A 21,048-nucleotide genomic window follows, 5' to 3' on the forward strand; every position below is an offset into this window, starting at 1 on the left:
TACAAGTGTCGAAGAAGGATGGTAAAATCAGGGTATGTGTCGACTACCGCAATCTCAACAAGGCAAGTCCTAAGGATAATTTTCCATTGCCCAACATCCATATCTTGATCGATAATTGCACTGGGCGCGAGATCGGATCCTTTGTGGACTGCTATGCAGGATATCATCAAATCTTAATGGACGAAGAAGATGCGGAAAAGACGGCTTTCATTACGCCATGGGAACTTACTGCTACCGAGTAATGCCATTCGGATTGAAGAATGTTGGGGCAACATACATGAGAGCAATGACTACTGTGTTTCATGACATGATACACAAAGAAATTGAAGTGTACGTAGATGATGTGATCATAAAGTCTTGGCGTCAGGAAGATCATGTAGCAGACCTAAGGAGGTTCTTTCAAAGACTTCGAAGGTATTATATTAAGCTCAACCCGGCCAAATGTGCCTTCGGGGTTCCATCAGGAAAGCTGTTAGGATTCATCGTCAGTCGACGGGGTATTGAGTTGGACCCATCCAAGATCAAATCCATCCAAGATTTGCCACTGCCAAAGAACAAAACTGAGGTAATGAGTCTGTTGGGAAGACTAAATTATATCAGCAGGTTCATCGCTCAACTCACGAAGACTTGTGAACCCATATTTCGGCTGCTGAAGAAAGATGTTACGGTAGAATGGACGGCGGAGTGTCAAGAGGCTTTCGACCAGATCAAAGGGTATCTGTCCAATCCACCTGTGTTGGTTCCACCTGAGCCGGGGAGACCATTAATTCTTTATCTGACGGTCCTGGAGAATTCGTTTGGCTGCGTGTTGGGGCAACACGACATTACAGGAAGGAAGGAGCAGGCCATTTATTATCTTAGCAAGAAGTTTACAGTATATGAGGTCAAGTACACTCAACTCGAGAGGACATGTTGCGCCCTAACTTGGGTGGCTCAGAAGTTGAAGCACTATTTGTCCTCATATACTACTTATCTCATTTCCCGTTTGGATCCATTAAAGTACATTTTCCAGAAACCTATGCCTACAGAGAGGTTAGCAAAAATGGCAAATTTTGCTCACAGAGTTTGACATCGTCTATGTGACGAGGACGACCATGAAAGCCCAAGCGTTGGCCGACCACTTGGCTGAGAATCCCGTTGATGAAGAATACGAGCCTTTGAGGACGTATTTTCCGGACGAGGAAGTAATGCATACAGGTGAGCTGGAATTACCCGAGGAACCAAGTTGGAAGATTTTCTTTGACGGAGCCGCAAACGCGAAAGGGGTTGGGATAGGAGCGGTACTTATTTCTGAAACAGGATGTCACTATCCTGTTACAGTTCAGCTACATTTCTATTGTACCAACAACATGGTCGAGTATGAAGCATGCATTTTGGGTCTGCGACTAGCTGCAGACATGAATGTCCAGGACGTTCTGGTCTTGGGAGACTCGGACCTCCTGGTGCATCAGATTCAGGGTGAGTGGGAAACACAGGATTTGAAACTCATACCATATCGACAATGTTTGCACGATATGAGCAAGCGATTTCGATAAGTGGAATTCAGACACATCCCAAGAGTTCATAATGAGGTTGCCGATGCATTGGCCACCTTAGCATCAATGTTACACCACCCCAAAAAAATGTATGTTGACCCATTGCACATTCAGGTTCGTGATCAGCATGCTTATTGCAACATGGTAGAGGAGGAAGTGGATGGCGAGCCATGATTTTATGACATAAAGGAGTACCTCAAGATGGGGATATATCCGGAGCAGGCCACCGGAGACCAAAAAAGAGCCATTCGGCGTTTGTCAAATGGTTTCTCCCTCAGTAGAGGAGTGTTGTACAGAAGAACCCCAGACTTGGGATTGCTAAGATGTATAGACGTGGTCAAGCCACGACAGTTATGGCAGAGGTGCATGCTGGAGTCTAAGGGCCACATATGAGCGGATATGTATTGGCAAAGAATATTCTTCGAGCAGGGTACTATTGGCTCACTATGGAGCATGATTGTATCAATTTCGTGAGGAAATGTCATCAATGTCAGATACACGGAGATCTGATTTATTCTCCGCCGACAGAATTGCATACAATGTCAGCGCCATGGCCATTTGTCGCATGGGGCATGGATGTCATTGGTCCTATTAAGCCGGCAGCGACCAACGGCCATAGGTTCATTTTGGTGACCATCGACTACTTCACCAAGTGGGTGGAAGCTAAAACTTTCAAGTCGGTAACCAAGAAGGCAGTGGTGGATTTTGTTCACTCCCATATCATCTGCAGATTTGGGGTCCCAAAAGTGATCATCACGGATATGTGCAAATCTTAACAACAATTTGATGAGGGAGGTATGCCAACAGTTTAAGATTACACACCGCAATTCCACCCCATATCGTCCCAAGGCGAATGGAGCAGTTGAAGCAGCCAATAAGAACATCAAGAAGATACTGAGGAAGATGGTAGAAGGATCTAGACAATGGCATGAGAAATTACCCTTTGCCTTGTTGGGTTATCGCACTACAGTCCGGACTTCCGTAGGTGCAATTCCTTATTTATTGGTGTACGGAACTGAAGCGGTAATACCAGTAGAGGTCGAAATTCCTTCCCTCTGAATTGTCGCTGAAGCCGGGATTGACGATGATGAATGGGTCAAAGCTCGACTGGAGCAGTTGAACTTAATAGATGAAAAAAGATTGGCAGCAGTATGTCATGGCCAGTTGTATCAGAAGAGAATGGCAAGGGCATACAATAAGAAGGTGCGCCCCAGAAAATTTGAAGTAGGGCAGCAAGTATTGAAACGGATCCTCCCACATCAGATCGAAGCAAAAGACAAGTTCGCCCCAAATTGACAAGGGCCTTATGTTGTGACCAGAGTGTTATCCAACGACGCTTTATGTCTAACAGATATCGAAGGAAGACGAGTCGACATGGCTATCAATTCTGATGCAGTCAACAGATATTATGCATAATTTCTTTGATTATGATAGTTATTGGTCCGTTTGTTTGTACTTGGTACTTATTGAATAATAAAATGACGGAGGCAATTCTTTCTTCTATCCAAACACTTTTAACCTTTGCTTCCCCTTTTGAGCCATGTTTATTCTTTCATACCCCTCTTTTGGAGTCACTAATGAAAAAATATATGAAGAAAAACGAAAACAAGATAAAGTTCATAAGAAAAACAAAGGAATCATGGGAACTACATTTGACATGATTCCTCAAAGAGGATACGTAGGCGCCTCACGGCTCGGTCATAGTGTGCATAGTGTGCATAGTGTGCATAGTCCGACATAGTGTAACAAAAATAAAAAATAAAAAAAATCCCCCAAGCAAAGAAAACTGGGGCAGAAGTTATGTTAAGGTTTCAAAAGAGGTTTGATTCCAAGAGTTGTAATGTTTCACCCATCAAAGTTATTTCTAAATTTTTGGTAGCCTTTTCTTTTAACCCCACACAAAAACCTACATGTGATGTCCAAAAAGACCTCCCGATCAGTATCCGAGAGGTGCCAAGTCAGGCAAATGAAAGCCGAGAATAATACACTGATCCCCAACAAAGAAGAGGATCATAAACTGGAAATGAATTGATAGCCGAAAAGAATCTCCGGAAGAGAGAGTCATATCGGCAGCACTCCAATCCCCCGCTGAAAAAAAAATAAAATAAAATGAGAGAGTCTTATCGGTGAAAACCTTCACAGGCACCATAAGGCGACGAAAGATGAGAGAAATAAAACGAGAGAGTCTTATCGGTGAAAACCTTCACAGGCACCATAAGGCGACGAAAGATGAGAGAAATAAAACGAGAGAGTCTTATCGGTGAAAACCTTCACAGGTACCATAAGGCGACGAGAGCTGAGAGAAAGGAGAGAGTCTTATTAGTGAAAACCCCTTGAAGGGCACTATAAGGCGACAAGATAGATTGACAAAAAGGATCCGCATTTGCGAAGAGGTGGGCACCTATTTATCCCCAGCAAGTGAGGCCATCAGGAAGATTGATTGATACAAATAGACGAGGTCGATTAATCCGTAATGCACGACAGGATCGTTGGGACCAGTCATACCGTCCAGATAAGCTCTTTCCTTTTCTTCTCCCCCAGCATTTGTTCAGAAATTTTTTTCTCTTTTTCTATTTTTTTATTTCTTTGTCTAAAAAGACTTTTTCCAGAAATTTGTTTTGAGAAGGATTTTTCAGAGTTTACTACCAGGGGCCAAAATGGTACAAAGCAAAATGCGAAGGGGACATGCCAAAGTCAAGGCAACAAGACAAAAGGCGTTTGTTGCAAGACCAAATGACAAACTGGCCTAGAAAGTTAAGGGGAACATGAAGAAAAGCAGAAAATGACGGTTGAGGGACTTATGGACCAAGTTCCAAGAAGATCCCCAGCAGAACTTCGATAGATCACTGACCAAGGTCCAAGGTGGTCAGACAACACAGAAAGAGGGAAGGAGGAAGAGAGAATTAATCCGCAGCAAGATATCCCCAACAGTCCTATCCTCAATAACGTTATCCCCAGATGATAACATTTTATGCCCTGCAGTGCTGGGAGAAAATAAACTTTTAAGGGAGTAGTTTTGGAGTTGAAGAGGACTCCCCCAGCATATTTTGAAACAAAAGAGTGGGGAAGGGATAAATGGAAAACCATCCCCAGCAGAAATATCATCCCCAACAGACATATCATCCCCAGCAAGCAGCTTTATCCCCAACCAGCTTTGGGAGCACAGAGCAAGGGAAAGGGAAAGGAAAAATCATCCCCAGCAGGAGTGACACGATCACTCACCATGTTAAAACTAACAAAATTTTCTTTGATTTCTACAGGAAAAATAAAGGTTGATGATGGCAGAAAGACACGCCACAAGGAAGGTCACCAAAACCGAGGCAGAAAATTTTCTGCAGTTGTCAAAAAATTTCTCAAAGGAACGAGGAAACAAATTCAAATATTTTTATGTCTTAGATAAATAGGCGCACACATGTATAATGAGAGGAATAGTTTTATGTCTTAGATAAATAGGCGCCCACCTGTATAACAAGAGGAATATTTTTCAGTCTTTGCATTTTTCAGGCCTTGAAACCAGCAACTCACCAGAAAACAGAAGGTTGCAACAAGAGATCCCAGCGCAAATTCAAGCGCATAAGCCAAAAGGGAGATAAGACAAATCTCGAGGAGAGCGGCTTTTGAACATCAAATTATTCCCACCATAGCAAAATTTTAATGAAGGAAGCCGTATCCCCAGCAGACAGAACCAGACAGTGAAAATTATTATTCAGAGAAGCAAAAGGCCGGTATCCCCGTCAGTTTCTCGGAAGAAAGAAGCACTGGAATAGATGCAAGCCGACAAGAAAGTAAGGCGTCAAGAACAAATGGAGGATAGATGAGATCTTGTAATCCGTTATCTAGCCTAGCTTCTTGATTTTTCTTTTAAGCACGATGTAATAAGGAGATCGGTAAGCAGTAGTAACAGCATGCAACAGCAGTAACAGCAAATCGCAGTCTCATGGTAGTCCCAGCTACCAACACTTCCCGAACTACATTAACCTGATTCCCCTTTAGCCAGGGATATGTAGGAAACCTTTGAAGCAAAGGTTTGGTTAAATCTTCTTCTCAAAAAATGCTTCACACGGAGTGCTCCAACAGGGCAAAAATTGCTCGTATCCTCTCACTTCATCTTTGCACGAAAGCTCTTTGTGTTTTCGGTCAAAGAGGGGCAGCTGTGAGCACGTGATTTTTGCTTCACGGAAACTACTCCAAAATAAATCGAAAAAGAAATAAAACAAGTTACCTTCGGGTACAATTTTGAGAATTTGCGTGACATTTTGATAATTGTTCTTCGTAAATGTTCGCCTTGCTATAGTTAAAAATACAAAAATACATGTTGCATGCATTTAGGAATTAGTGGTACATTTAGGAATTAATTGACCATAATATGCACGTGTATTTCTTATCATTGTGTGATTTTATTTTTTAATATTGTGTGTTAATTATTATAGGTGTTAAATAATATGTGTGTAATTTTATTTTTGATTTTTATAATTTATTTATGATTTTTTTTTTAATTTTAATAATTAAAGAAAGAAGGAAAATGGGTGAGATAAAGGAAATCGGGATTGGGCCACCCTAGGTGGACCCAAATCCAGGCCCAAAACAACCCCCAGACCCGGTCCAATTTGGTCAGACTGTGAGACGCCTCAAACAGCGTCGTATTAACCCCTTTTGATCGAAACCGTTGGATTAAATCAATCAAACGGCCAGGAACCCTTACCTGTTACCTGAACCCGACCCGTTTCCTGGTTCAAACCGACCCCCCTACTTAACCAAACGACGCCGTGTTGGTTAACTCCCCTAATCCTGGCCATCGATCTTGATTGATCCAGCGGCCAGGATTAAACCACCCACCCCGTATATATGACCCAATCCATCACCCCACGCCCCAAACCAAACCCCCCCTCGCCTACTGTTCATCTTAGTCCCAAAAACCCCCCTCTCTCAAACCCTAGCCGCCTTAGGATTCCCCCACCGTAAACCCGGCAACCACGACTCCGATGACTACCAAAATAACACCCCTGATGCACCCAACCACCCTGAACACGAATCCTTAACCATTTACCTCGAATCTCCCTACAGCTTCTCGAATATTCAATCGAAGATTCGAGCAAAAACCAGATCTACACCCACCGACCCCAAACTCATACCACAACACCTCCTGACCTCCCTCACACCCTAAACGTTGTTGGTTCCGTTCGAATCTGACCAGAATTGAACGAATCCCAAATCAGACCACCAAGAACCCTAAAAAGACCAAAAGTTGAGGTCTGTCCGAATTGAAAGACGATGTGGGGTCTAATCGACCTTAGTCAAAGTGTTCTCAGTTGAGAACACTCGATTAAGGTCCATTCGACCCCAAAAATGGTCGAGTCCGAGTTCGAGCATGGGTCAGTTTTGATTTTCAAATACCTGAGGTAATTTTTCCCTTTTCTTTTGTTCTCCTATGAATTCTATTTGTTTTTCATGTTTAGTTTGGTTTGTTTCTGATTTCTGTCAAACTCTGTGAATCCTGAGGTAATGTTTAGTTTGTTTTGGTGTGTTAATAATTACCTGCTGTATATTATAGCTTGTATAGTCGTTTAAATAAGTGTCGTCAATTAATTTGTTTGAAATTAGAGGAAACAGGCCGTAGCTCAGTAATGTCCTCCATGTATGTTTGCCAGCACCACGTCCATATGCTAACTTATAATGAACCTGTTGAATATGTTTAGTTTTGTCGTTGAACTAGACTACTCCCCCATTCAGTAACTTCATGATCTTCATAGAAGTCTGTTCATTATTCATTACTGCCTCGATCTTAGCCTGTTGGTTGTTGTCTTTTGCATTTTTGGCTCTGAGTTGGTCAGGATTGGCTCCCAATATGACCAACTCATACCATTTGATTGGCACCTTTGTTTGATTGAGTTTGAATCATTGGTTGAACTTAGGTTGAGAATTAGGCATAACTGTAGAAGTTAAACAAATCAACCTGAAATCAGTGTTAGGCTTAAGCTGATTAGCTAGTAGTCAGTGATTAGTTGGAATTAGAAGGGTTTATATACTGACTATTAAGGGTTAGGGTAACACAATAATATGCAAAGGGTTAAGGGGTAATTTTGGGAGTTTAGTAGCATGTTAACAGGCTGTTAAAGTTGGGGTCTGCCTAGGGGTCATTTGTTAAACTTATTTTAATGACAATGGGGAACAAAACAACAAGCATGGGAATTAAGTGAATATTATAATAAACCCATAACTCTTGATTAAAACAAATAGGACAAGCATGGGGAACAATATAGTGGGCATCAAGAAAAGACATTTAGGCATGAGCATTGTGGATTAATTTAAATGGGTATGGGCAGAGGGGAAAGGCAGCCTGGGGGGCTTGCTATTCCTGGCTTATAAATAGGCTGATTTTTAGAGTTAAAGGGCGGGACACTTTTAAGTGTTGATAGAAAAAAGAAAAGCAAAAACAAGGCTGGTCTTCCAACCTTTAGAGGATAGTCTGTTTCAGAGTAATAAAGAGTTAAGAGTGTGTTGGATTTTTGAACATAACAATCAGAAGCTACTGCTTTTCTGCATCTGTTTCCTTCTCTGCTTAGCCTGTATTTGTTTTGATGCTGCTGGGCTGCAAACTGGGTCTTTTACTTGTTGAACACTGTTTCAGTTGAGTGTTCTTGGTTTTCTATTGGTCTTAAAGTTCACTGGTCTTCTGCTTGGTTTAAATCTGTCGCTGGTTTCTCCTACTGGTTGCTATTAGATGTTTTTTGCTGGGTTTGCAGTTGGTTTTAAAAATCTGACTGCTGGGTTGTGTTGCTGCTAATTGCTGTCTTTGTGTTGTTGTTGTGTATGCTACTACTGCACTGCTCATTCCTCTTCTTCTTTTGCTTTCCTATACTAGGTACACCACTGATACACTGTCAATGTAAGCTGAAAGTTGAAACATGAATACAAAAATGAGGAGTTGAAGTTGTTTTTTTTTCGAATCTGTTTTTTTTAGTCTGTATATTGAACATTAAAGTTTTATATATAATAGTTCATATCTTCTATTAGGATAATGAATGTAGTAAACAATCTCTGGAATTTTAGCTGTGTTTGTGATTAGCGTATCTTCCAACGCATGCCAAGTGTTAAACTGTCCATTGCTAGTTAATCTTACTCCATTTTAGCAGGCTGCCTCGCTATAACTTGCAACAATACCATTAGAATAAAATAACACCAGTTTCCGTTTTCAGTTTTATAAATGTTGGGCCTGAGTCGAATGAACTAACTAGCCCTTATAGGAAAAGGAATGGCCCAGGTCCAGTCCATACAGTGTGCGCTGGGCCTGGGCCCGTAATATCTAAACAACTGCCCATATACGCGTTCATGTTTCGGATTTTGCAAATCATATTCGGAACCCGACTATAACTAACTTGTAAGCATGTAAATAAAGTTGGACCGTTCTTCTTCTTTCATTATTAGAGACAAACTCAATAGAAAACATAGCCACTATAGGACGACCTTTTAAATTAAATGAGACAAGCCTCGCCAAATAAAACGCATAGATTGCGGGGCCCTCACAAAATATATGTGTTGATTCCTTAGAACTCGGGATAGGCCGTTTAGCGAACTCCACGTCTTTACCCAAAATAATAATACGCTAATCGCTTTAAGCGCGCATTTTAATAAATCTTACCTTTTTAAACTCGGGTGCACATTTATGTGACCCAAATCGAAATCTCAACGGAGTCGAAATGTGTCTCTAATTACGGGTACATTGATTGTGACGTGGTTCGAGATGCGTGTCCATGACGTTGCAAATTCCTTTTAAAAAAATAAGAATGAGATGAGCCTCGCCGAATAAAAATACAAAATTGCGGGACCCTCAGTAAATATTTGCTTTAAAATTGCTTAGACTTCGGGATGGATCGTTTACCAAAATTTCACGGCCCTACCCAAAGTAAATGATACGCTAGTCGCTTTAGGCGCGCCTTTAATAATTTAATTTTCTTAAACTCGGGTGCACATTTATGTGACCCAAATCCAAATCTCAACGGAGTCAAAGTGTGTCGACGACCACGGGTACATTGATTGTGACGCGGTTCGAGATACATTTTCACAACGTTGCAACTCATTGTAAAATAATAATAATAACAATAATGAAAGCGGTAAAGAATTAAAATCTGCACATAAGTTCATATTTGTATAAAATCAGATAATCAAGCCGAATATGACAGTTGAGCGACCGTGCTAGAACCACGGAACTCGGGAATGTCTAACACCTTCTCCCGGGTTAACAAAATTCCTTATCCGGATTTCTGGTGCGCAGACTGTTAAATAGAGTCATTCTTTTCCTCGATTCGGGATTCAACCGGTGACTTGGGACACCATAAATCTCCCAAGTGGCGACTCTGAAATAAATCAATAAATTCCGTTTCGATTGTCCTTTAATTGGAAAAAACTCCTTCACCCCTTCAGGGGCGGAAAAAGGAGATGTGACAAGGGACTGGAACACTTAGTAGACATATGAGAATTGAGCATCCTATATAATGTGGCTCTGATTTAGATGGAAATCAAGCAACTTTAAACCCTATTATTGGAAGACTTATGAAATATGATAAAATGAAGGATTGTGAGGAGTTAGCAGAAATGATTGCTTTGGGTTGTCTACCTTTTTCTTTTGCTTCTTCATCATATCTTATTATGTATATTTATAACCTTTTATTTAAAGGTATCTCTAGAAGTACTTGTAGATCTGATATCTTTAGATTTCATGGACAATATCAAACATACATACGTTATTTATTTGACCACCTTCCTTGTAGAGTTTCTCTAACTTCTGATATTGGTCATGCTGTTAATGAAAATGATTATTTGAAAGTTACATGTCATTGGATAGATGATAATTATTGTATGCAAAAATGTATTATCGCTTTTAAATATGATGAAGAATATAGTCATATTGTTGTGTTTATAAGTACTACTATCTGCGAAGTTGTTGAATTTTATAATCTTAAGAAAAAAGTATTGTGTATGTCTTTGATAATGCTTCTAACAATAATGCCGCAATTTCAATATTAAAACTGTATTTGCAACCACCACTTGACGAAATTTTTTATGTTAGGTATGCATGTCATGTTTATAATTTAATTGTTAAAAGTGGTCTTGATTTATTTTTAACTCAGATTACTCATGTTAGAAGAGCAGTTGGTGTTATTCAAGGAAATAATAGACAATCTAAAATTAGGGAATTTAAGAATAAGTGTACCGAGCATAACCTTAAGCTCAGATTCATGCCAGACGAAATTGTTACTAGATGGAATTATTCATATATATTTTTAAAATGTTGCTACAAATATAGATTGCAATAACTGAAGTTGCTAATGCGCATTGTATTGATCCAAACCGTATGTTAACAACTACTACTTGGGAGGTCATTAATGATGTTAAATTTTTACATAAATTTTATACAGCTACTGTTGAGTTTTCTGGAGCATATTACCCTAGTGTTACTATGGCTTTAGTACATATAGCTGAAATTTCTTTTCTACTATCTGAATTTAAGAAGAAAGAAAAATATAAGGATGTTGTTGAAAAAATGCAAGCAAAATTCCAAAAAATTTCTTTCCAATTCCTCCAATTTACTTAATTGGTGCTGTTTTAAATCTTTCTATTAAGATGTCTGATTGTAACCAATTAATCAATGTTTTATATAATTATATGGAGATTGGACCAACTGAACCATATATATATATATATGTTTGTATGAACAAGTTAAATGATTATTTACAATAATTATATAATTATTATGCAAATATATTTGATGATAATGTTCTTAATGTAGGCAATGTTAATCCCACTATGCATTGTACCACTTCTACTACTATGGATGATGATGAAGGCCTTGATAGTTTTAATATTTTTTTCTACATTTTTTAACACTCAAACTAGTAGGAGGAACATTAATGAACTTCAATTATACTTGCAAAAGTAAAAAGAGCCTCGCACAAAGGAATTTTCACCATTGAGATGGTGGCATGAGAATGAAAAGCAATTTCCTATTATTTCCGCTATGGCTCGGGACGTGTTGAATGTGCCAATTTCAACTGTTGCATCAGAGAGTGCATTTAGTCAAGCAAGACAACAACTTGGAGACACCAGTCATTCATTAGGAAGCAATGCTTTGGAAGTTTTAATATGTTTCAGAGAATGGATTAGATTGGAACGAAGAAATCAGGGACGTGAAGATGTTGATAGCCTAGAAGACGAGGAACTTGGAGATATATTAACACATGGTAACCCATCTGAATTTAACAGTCCACAAGATGGCCAAGAAGTTCATATTGATTATGAAGAACTTACTAAGGCAATGCAAAACCTTTAAATTTATTTTTTTTTCGTTAGTTTACTTGTTTTTAAATGTAAACTTCAATTTGTAAGTTTGAATTTTAAAATAAAAAAACACTTGTAATTTATAACTGCAATTTTTTTCCATCTTCATTGTATTCTTTATATTTTTACTTTATATTAATATAAATTACAATAGTTATACAAAATATAAAAAAATTAACACTAGCTCGACCCGACCCTACCTCTTGGACCCGTAACCCTTACGGTTCTTTTTTTACACGGATGGACCCGGGCCCGTTAAGCCCGATTTAGCCTAACCCATAACCGGCCTGAATTGGGAACCGACAATTTCATTCTTTTTCCAATTCGGATCGGTCCGACCCACCCATTAAACACCCTTAATATAATCATACAATAGAAGTAAACTTCTAGGAACGCGTCTCGTGATGGTTTTGAAAAAATGGCCAAAATAATCCTTAGTAGGAGTTTGGACATAAGAATTGTAAAATTTCAAAAAAATAAGAAAAATTTCAAGTGAAAATGATATTCAAAAATTAAAATTATGTTTGGACATAAATATAATTTTGAATTATTTTTGAAGTTTTGTAAGCGATATGAGTGAAAATTAAAAAATTTCAAAATGAATCTTCGAGTGAAAATAAATTTTATGACCAAACGTTGATTTCGAAAAAAAGTGAATTTTTCGGAGAAAAGAAAAAAAAATTTTATGTCCAACAAGCTATAAATATATAGGGGTTGGAGTAATTTGGTCCTTGATATATACTCTCTTTGTCTCATATTAAAAGTCGTGGTTACTAAAAATAATTGTCTCAAAGTCATCTTAGAAGAGCAAGACAACTGACAACTTTTTTCCTATTTTACCCTTTCCTAACTAATACTTCTCAAGGAACATGTAAAAGAAAAACACGACACATTATGAACCGAAGGGAGTATATCACTTGGGATACATAGTCCTTAAATGTATACAAAAAGTTAAAGATTTTTGGTCCAAACCCCTAACATTAACGGTTATACTACAAAAATCTATTAAAACTAACCCGACAGCCTTTATCTTCACCCTCAATGCAAACCGTCTTGCAACTCCTCCAACTGTTCTTTCTTACCGAAGAAGGGGGCAACTCGCCAAGTTTCAAAGTGAGATAAAAGCACAAAGGGGACAGAATTAGCCGTAGATAATAGCTGCAAAAACCATATCTTGGTCTATGATAATGTATAAATCAAACATAGGCAAAGAACAAGATGCAAAATTTTGAGATCGTCACAACAAAACTCAACTTGAACAATGTGAATCACTAAAGACTATCACTATATTCGTCACATAATTCAGAAGGATGAAACGAGTCTACGCTCCAGGAACCTCGGGTTCTGCCTCTGCTACTGTCTCATCAGCTGGCCGATCCAACTTCACACCAACATCTTCTGAATAATCACCATGAACCTACGAGAATAGCTCTCTGTTAATAACCAAATAGCTGCTGGCATACAATATGAATGCTATAGTAAACTATGCATGTGTCCTATTTAAAGCAATAGGACAAAGAACAGACACATAACATACCTCCATCAGCTTGCCAATATCAAACTTGGGGGCCTTGAGGATCTTGACTTTTCGGATGTAAACATTTTGTAGAGGGAAGATGCTTGAAGTTGCTTTCTCAATCTCTCTGCCAATTGATTCAGGGATGAATTTAGCAACTAACTCCTTCAGGTCACATGAACTTGCTTGGTTTCTCATGATTTCAACCATCTTCCTACGGATCTAAGACAAATTAAAGGTATAATTGTGAGAACTTGCGAGATAACGACAACCATAAGCATATGTGCATAAGTCAACACCAAGATAAAAAGAACTACCAACCTGACGGATCTGGCTGCTCTGAGCATAACACGTACGCTTCTGCTGGTTTGGACGCTTCTTTGTAAAAGCAATGCAGAACATCCTCAAGGTATAGCTGTCTGTAGTTTTGACATCTACATGGGCCTCAATCAAAGTCTGCCATTTGCGAACCAGTGACCTCAACTTGTCTGTTGTGAAATCCATCCCCTGTTATTACTAAACAAAGTTAGAACTTAAACTACACTCGTGTTTACCTCCAGCAATGCAAACATGTAATTGCCTATAAGAATCATCTTACCCAGAAGTTTGTGAGGACATTCTTTCCTTGCACATCCTCAGCTCTCAACCTGATCTTCCTGAAAGCCTGATCCTCATCCTTTTGAAGATCAGCCAGACTCACTTCAAATACTCTATGCTTTAGGCCCTCTGAAGCAATCTGAGAGGAAAATAAGGACATAATTATTCTATTGAAATTGCAATTACAACTGTGTTTTCTTAGTATAGAAAAGATGAAAAATCAAAGTTTAATCTTTTTAAGTGGAGCACAGTAAATAGACCCAAGAAAAGCAGGTTGATCAAATAACAACATGAAACAGAGTAAAGCTAGTAGAAAACAATGCCCTAGATAAGTAATCATCTACACACACATGAAAGGAATAGAAAACAGATAGCCGCAACAAAAATGGTTCTCTCATCATATCTCTATGTAAAGTTATAGGAGAAATCAACCCTATCCGACTAGCAACATTGATTTTAATTTCTACATAACCAATTACTAGTAACGTTCAGAATGCATTGACACAACAGCATTTTCCAACCAAATTTCGCATAACACATCCACATATTTATAAGTGTGAATACTGTAACAATCTGACACACTCGATTTGAGTATTTATGTATAATAATTTAACAAACAGCCAAACCCTAACTACCAATAACCAACAGTTCTCTCCTACACCAAATCAAACAAACATTTCTTCACTAAAATTAAGTATAACTTTCATCAATTAGTCATCCTTGTAATTTAGAACTAAACAGATAACTGAAACGCACTCAAAACAAATGATATAGCAAAATCAACAAGCGCGAGGTAGAAAGAAATGTAAAAGACAAAACAAAGCAGAGACAAAAAGGGAGAGGGGGATAGACACCTTGGTACCCTGAGTCCTAGTAACGAGGGTTTTGCCAACATTCTTGATATCAAAAACTGATGGTGCCTTAATATCATACCAATCCTTCTTTGCGTACGGATCCGCCCTGCAATCCCACAATCACAAACACACACACACACACACCCCTCACATAAGAATTACCCACATTACACATACACAACAAACGGACCAACGAATAAGGTACTTACGCCTTCTTCTTTCCTCCCTTCTTTCCCTTGGAAATCCTCTTGTTCTTGCTGCACAATGGAACAACAAAATAGCATTAGAATTAAACAAAAAAATGAATCAGAAATATGATATGCCCGTTAAAGATAAATACCCGACGGCCATGTTGGGAAGGGAAGGCTAGAACTGCGTTGGGGGTATTGGGGAAGGGGATGATGAGGCGATGGTAAAGAGGAGCTGCGGATGAGAAACCCTAGTTTCAGTAAGCAGTGCTGGAGTGTCATGAGCTTAGTTATATACAACTTTCGATGACAACGTCTGCCACTTGTTTTTGATTTAATTACGATAATACCTTTGATCCCCGGCATCTCTGTTTTATTTTTTCGAGGATAATTATTTTTATGTTATAAATATATTATATTATGGATGTTCATTTAGTACTCTATTGTAAATAAGCTTCCTGAAAAAGCTTATCCATATGGGACTCCACCGTAAATATGTTTATTTATTTAATTACTTTATTGGAAATAAGTTTTCACTTCGATACCCGGTTATGGATAAACATTACCCCCGATAGAAGATTATTCATACCGGGTATAATAAGCTTATCCTTTCAGTGCCCAATTATGGATAAATATTATCCCGGTAGAAGATTATCCATACCGGGTATAATAAGCTTATCCTTTCAGTACCCAGTTATGGATAAACATTACCCCCGGTAGAAGATTATCCATACCGGGTATAATAAGCTTATCATTTCAGTACCTAGTTATGGATAAACATTACCCTCGGTAAAAGATTATTCATATCGGGTATAATAAGTTTATCCTTTCAGTACTCCGTTATGGATAAACATTGCTCTTAGTAGAAGATTATCCATATCTAGTATAGTAGCAGCTTACACAGCAGCTTCCTTTCTTCTATAAATAGAAGAGATTTCAGTTCATTATGTACATCAGTTTGAATTCGAATAATATTTCAGTTTCTCTCTATACTTGTCTTTACTTTATAGTCTTTATTTTATAACACGTTATCAGCACGAGACTCTGTCATCTCGAGCAAATATTTTGAAAGTATCTAAGGTAAGAATTTTCTTTTCATAAATAATGTCAAATCTTTCTAAACTTGAATTTGTAGCCTTGGATATATCGGGCAAAAGTTACATGTCTTGGGTGCTTGATGCTGAAATTCATCTTGATGCGATAGGTCTGGCAGACACCATCAAAGACAAAAATCAGGCATCAAACCAAGACCGTGCCAAAGCAATGATATTCCTATGACATCACCTTGATGAGGGCCTGAAAATGGAATATCTTACTGTTAAAGATCCAGTCATACTGTGGAATAATTTGAAAGATAGATATGACCACCTGAAGATGGTCGTTCTTCCACATGCACGATATGATTGGACTCATCTAAGGCTACAAGATTTTAAATCTATCAGTGAGTATAATTCTGCTATGTTCAGAATTATTTCCCAATTGAAGTTATGTGGTGATAATATTACTGATCATGATATGTTGGAGAAAACTTTCACCACTTTTTATGCCTCAAATATGCTCATGTAGCAGCAATATCGAGAGATGAGATTTAAAAAGTATTCTGAACTTATCTCACATCTTCTTATAGCCGAGCAACATAATGGGCTATTAATGAAAAATTATGAAAGTCGACCTACTGGTTCTTGTTCATTCCCTGAAGTGAATGAGACGAACTTCCACCAGGCTAAACGTGGAAAATGTCGTGGCCCCAGTCGTGATCGGGAAAGAAACTCTAATCATGGTAATAATAATGCACCAAAGAACACTCCTCACCACCAGCAGTGAAAAAGGAAGGAACAAAAGCATGAAGCGGTGCAAGCACCAAATGCAGAAAATGCATGCTATAGATGTGGAGAAAAAGGGCACTGGTCACGTACCTGTCGCACGCCAAAGCACCTGGTTGAGCTTTATCAAGCCTCCCTAAAAAAGACAAAGAAAAATGCTGAAGCAAATTTTATTTCTGAAGATAATTTAGACTTCATGCATTTGGATGTAACTGATTGTCTTGCACTCCCAGAAGGAGAAACAAGTCATGTAATCGGTGGTGAATCTGTAGAAATATAAATATTTTAATTTTTGTTATTTGTAATAGATAGTATGGTTATGTAATTGTTGTACATAAAGAAAAATTATGATTTGATAATGATGTTTACTATAATATATCTTGTTTATGTCATTTTGAAGAATATGGATAACATTATTAGATCAACTTAAACTCTAGCAGAGTTTGCAAGAAATATACAACCACAAGAAGTGGTTATATTTCGTATATCTCATTGTAATTATATTTTGTTAACTACCAGAAGTGGTATATGCCTATGATCACCAGAAGTGATAATTTAGGCTTTCTATGGTTACAATTGAAGATAAGCTACATAAATATTCTCTATATTAAATGCACGCCTCGATTTGCTCCTGAAGTAGTAAATATTTTAAAAGAGGTTGAGGCATCACAATTTGATGTGATTAATGCGCATTCAGATAATTATGTTCGATTTCCTGAAGGATGAGAACTTTTGATAATATTAATCCATTCCCTGAAGTGAATGTGACAATACTAATAAGTCGGGTAAATATGAACGCGCTCTTGATGTGAATACATTACAATTCACCTCCAGAAGAGTTAATATAATTGAGAGAATATATACTCAATATTTCGTATTTTAAATTTGCTCCTGAAGAAGTAACACAATTGAAATTGCCTCCTGAAGTGGAAAAATATTATGAAGAGGAGTTTTCGTGTGCTTAAACAATTGTTTTACATTGTTTATTTGATTGTGATTTTCTCTCATGACACCAGCAGTGTCTGAGCAATATTTGATAGTACAAAATGTATCAACAACTCCTGAAGAGCTAAATGTTTGCCTAAAGAATACATGACACCAGTAGTGCCAGATAAATATTAGATTGTGGATAATAAATGAAGGCTCTCGAAGAGCTTATATACAAATATGTCATTCATATTATATGATTATGGTCAAAACATATGTTGTAGTAAACCTGAAGTTTACTAATACAAATGGCTATCATATTGAGACTACAAATGATTGGAAGATTGATAATCTTCATGTTTCCACAATCATAGGGGGTAAAATAATATGTATGTGAGAAGTTACCCGCCTTATTCTTTAATTTGTACTATATCATGTATCACAGTAAACCAGAAGTTTACTAAAGCAAAAGTTTATGCCATAGTAAACCAGAAGTTTACTAAGAGATAGCACATGACATGATAAACTTGAAGTTTTCATTTGCCATTTTTAAATGAGCTATTTGAGAATTCAGATAAGCATATACTAAAGAACTAGAAGATTCTTCAGGAATTCTCATGTGTTGCTTGTTCTCATAATGAATTGATTATACCAGCTAAAGTTGGGACTAAGACCCCTGATTCTGAAATATATAAAAGGTGAATATGGGCCCGTTCACCTATCATGTGAACCACTTATAGGTGCATATATGAGATGGTTACATGTGTAATTATTGTCAACCTGCAGTTTGGCATTTGGAATTGCTTTTCTCGATTAAGAGCATAATTTTCAGATTATGAAATCAAGACAGTTCATCTTGATAATGTTGGTTTATATCCAAGCTGGTTTAGCATTGAATACCTCCTATTAATGGCTAAACCATTGCTTTATGAGAACAAAGCTTTATGTGTTGGTCTAAGATTTTCTAAATTGCATATAACAGCACTTGTATGCATCAGATCAACAATATATGATAAGTCCTCCCTTCACAATTGGTTTAGGATCAGAAACCAAATATTTTTACTATCTTTTGTTGCGTGGTATATGATTAATTTCTCTACCATAATACACAAAGATATGTTTCCCAAAGATGATTGGGGATATATGTTAGTTTTTCTAACATTTGGGGGATGGAATAAACAGTTGAAAAATATGCTATATGAATCGAATTATCATGATCCTCACTTAGAAGATAATTCAAGTCGAATGCCAGAAGCATTTGCTGATCCAAAATTAAATATCATATTTCAGCTGCAAATGCTCCTATTAAAATTAAAGTCCCTGAAGGATAGAGTTTACTGTACGCATGAAGCGTGGTAGACCAATCGGTTCCAAAGGTAACAATCCTTGAAAAATAGTAGGAGCTAATGATCAAAATGAGGAGGAAATAAGCTCTAGAAGAGCCCACGACATAACATTTCATGAAACTCCCGAAAAAGTTCAGGTACCTGAAAATAAAGAAAGTGATGAGATCTCCACAAGTTATGTCGCTTCGGAACTGACACAAAATGATCGTCGACGATATATTTAATACAATATAGTGCACAATATTGTAAAAGATTGTGAGGATCGGACTAGCAGTCCAGACACTTGAAGATGTCATACCATTTAGATACAAGTCTTAACCTATATGACTTATTTGGCTAAATCTATATGAAGATCCTTGAAGGATTGAAAATGCCCGAAGCATATAATTCAAAGTCTTGAGAAATGTACTCGATCAAATTATAAAGATCTTTGTACGGTTTAAAGCAATATGTGCGCGTGTGGTATAATCGCCTCAGTAAATATTTGCTGAAAGAAAATTACATAAATTATGTTATTTGTCCATGTATTTTTATAAAGAAAATGTCATCAAAATTTGCTACACTTGTTGTTTATGTTGGTGACATAAATCTTATTGGAACTCCGGAAGAGCTCCAAGAGGGTCTTAAAAATACTTTTACATGGACAAAGTGTACTCATTAAGTACACTAATGAATATTCAATCACTTGAAGTGAATAGGGATTCGTTCCAACCTCTAGAAGAGGATGAGGAGCTCCTTGGTCCTGAAATACTCTATCTCGGTGTAGATGGTGCACTTATTTATCTTGCTAATGCTAACAAAAGTGGTGCATATCGTATTGGTAATGCAGATGCAGGTTATTTATCTGATACCCATAAAGCTCGATTTCAAACCGGCAAACAGGGAGTGCATATGATTGAAATCAGTGATTCATTCGAGAAACATGTGGGTTGGAATGTGATAAAAGACCCACAATTTTATACAGAGACAATGTTTCATGCATAACACTATTAAAGGGAGGATTTATAAAAGGAGATAGAATGAAGAACATTTCACCAGAATTATTTTACATACATGATCTTCACGAAAATTGTGACATTGATGTGCATCAAATTAGTTCAAGGGACAATCCAACAGATTGTCTTTACCAACATCAATTTTTGAGAATATGGTATACAAGATTGGAATGCGAAGATTCAAATATTTGAAATAAGGTTTTCTTCAGGGGGAGTAAAATGCGCGATGTACTATTTTTCCCTTACTAAGGTTTTTCCCACAAGATTTTCCTTATAAGATTTTTTAATGAGGCAGCCAACAATGCGTATTACTAAATATGTGTACTCTTTTTCCTTCACTAGGATTTTTCCTATGTGGTTTTCCTAGTAAGGTTTTAATGAGGCACATTATCTTTTAGTGAACATCCAAGGGGGAGTATTATAAATATATTATATTATGGATGTTCATTTAGTACTCCGTTGTAAATAAGCTTCCTGAAGAAGCTTATCCATATGGGACTCCACCGTAAATATGTTTATCTATTTTAGTACTCTATTGGAAATAAGCTTCCTGAAGAAGCTTATCACTTCTATACCTGGTTATGGATAAATATTACCCCCGATAGAAGATTAATCATACCGGGTATAATAAGCTTATCCTTTCAGTACCCAATTATGGATAAATATTATCCCGGTAGAAGATTATCCATGCCGGGTATAATAAGCTTATCCTTTCAGTACCCAGTTATGGATAAACATTATCCCCGGTAGAAGATTATCCATACCGGGTATAATAAGCTTATCCTTTCAGTACCCAGTTATGGATAAACATTACACTCGGTAGAAGATTATTCATATCGGGTATAATAAGCTTATCCTTTCAGTACTCCGTTATGGATAAACATTGCTCTCAGTAGAAGATTATCCATATCTAGTATAGTAGCATCTTACAC

The 21,048-nt window shown here is 37.5% G+C and overlaps 1 protein-coding gene across 1 annotated transcript; it reads right to left on the minus strand.

Annotated features, from left to right (window-relative positions):
- Positions 1-13,025: 13,025 nt before the first annotated feature.
- LOC104215757 (small ribosomal subunit protein eS1-like) lies at positions 13,026-15,291 on the minus strand. The gene is made up of 7 exons (XM_009765649.2): positions 15,178-15,291; positions 15,047-15,094; positions 14,838-14,943; positions 13,985-14,122; positions 13,708-13,893; positions 13,408-13,608; positions 13,026-13,287 (listed from the first exon to the last, which is right to left on the minus strand). Exons 1-7 carry the CDS (start codon positions 15,186-15,188, stop codon positions 13,192-13,194), a joined length of 786 nt encoding a protein of 261 aa, XP_009763951.1. The 5' UTR covers positions 15,189-15,291; the 3' UTR covers positions 13,026-13,191.
- Between the last annotated feature and the right edge of the window lie 5,757 nt (positions 15,292-21,048).

This window comes from Nicotiana sylvestris, chromosome 3 (genome assembly GCF_000393655.2).
Source record: "Nicotiana sylvestris chromosome 3, ASM39365v2, whole genome shotgun sequence".
NCBI lineage: Eukaryota > Viridiplantae > Streptophyta > Magnoliopsida > Solanales > Solanaceae > Nicotiana > Nicotiana sylvestris.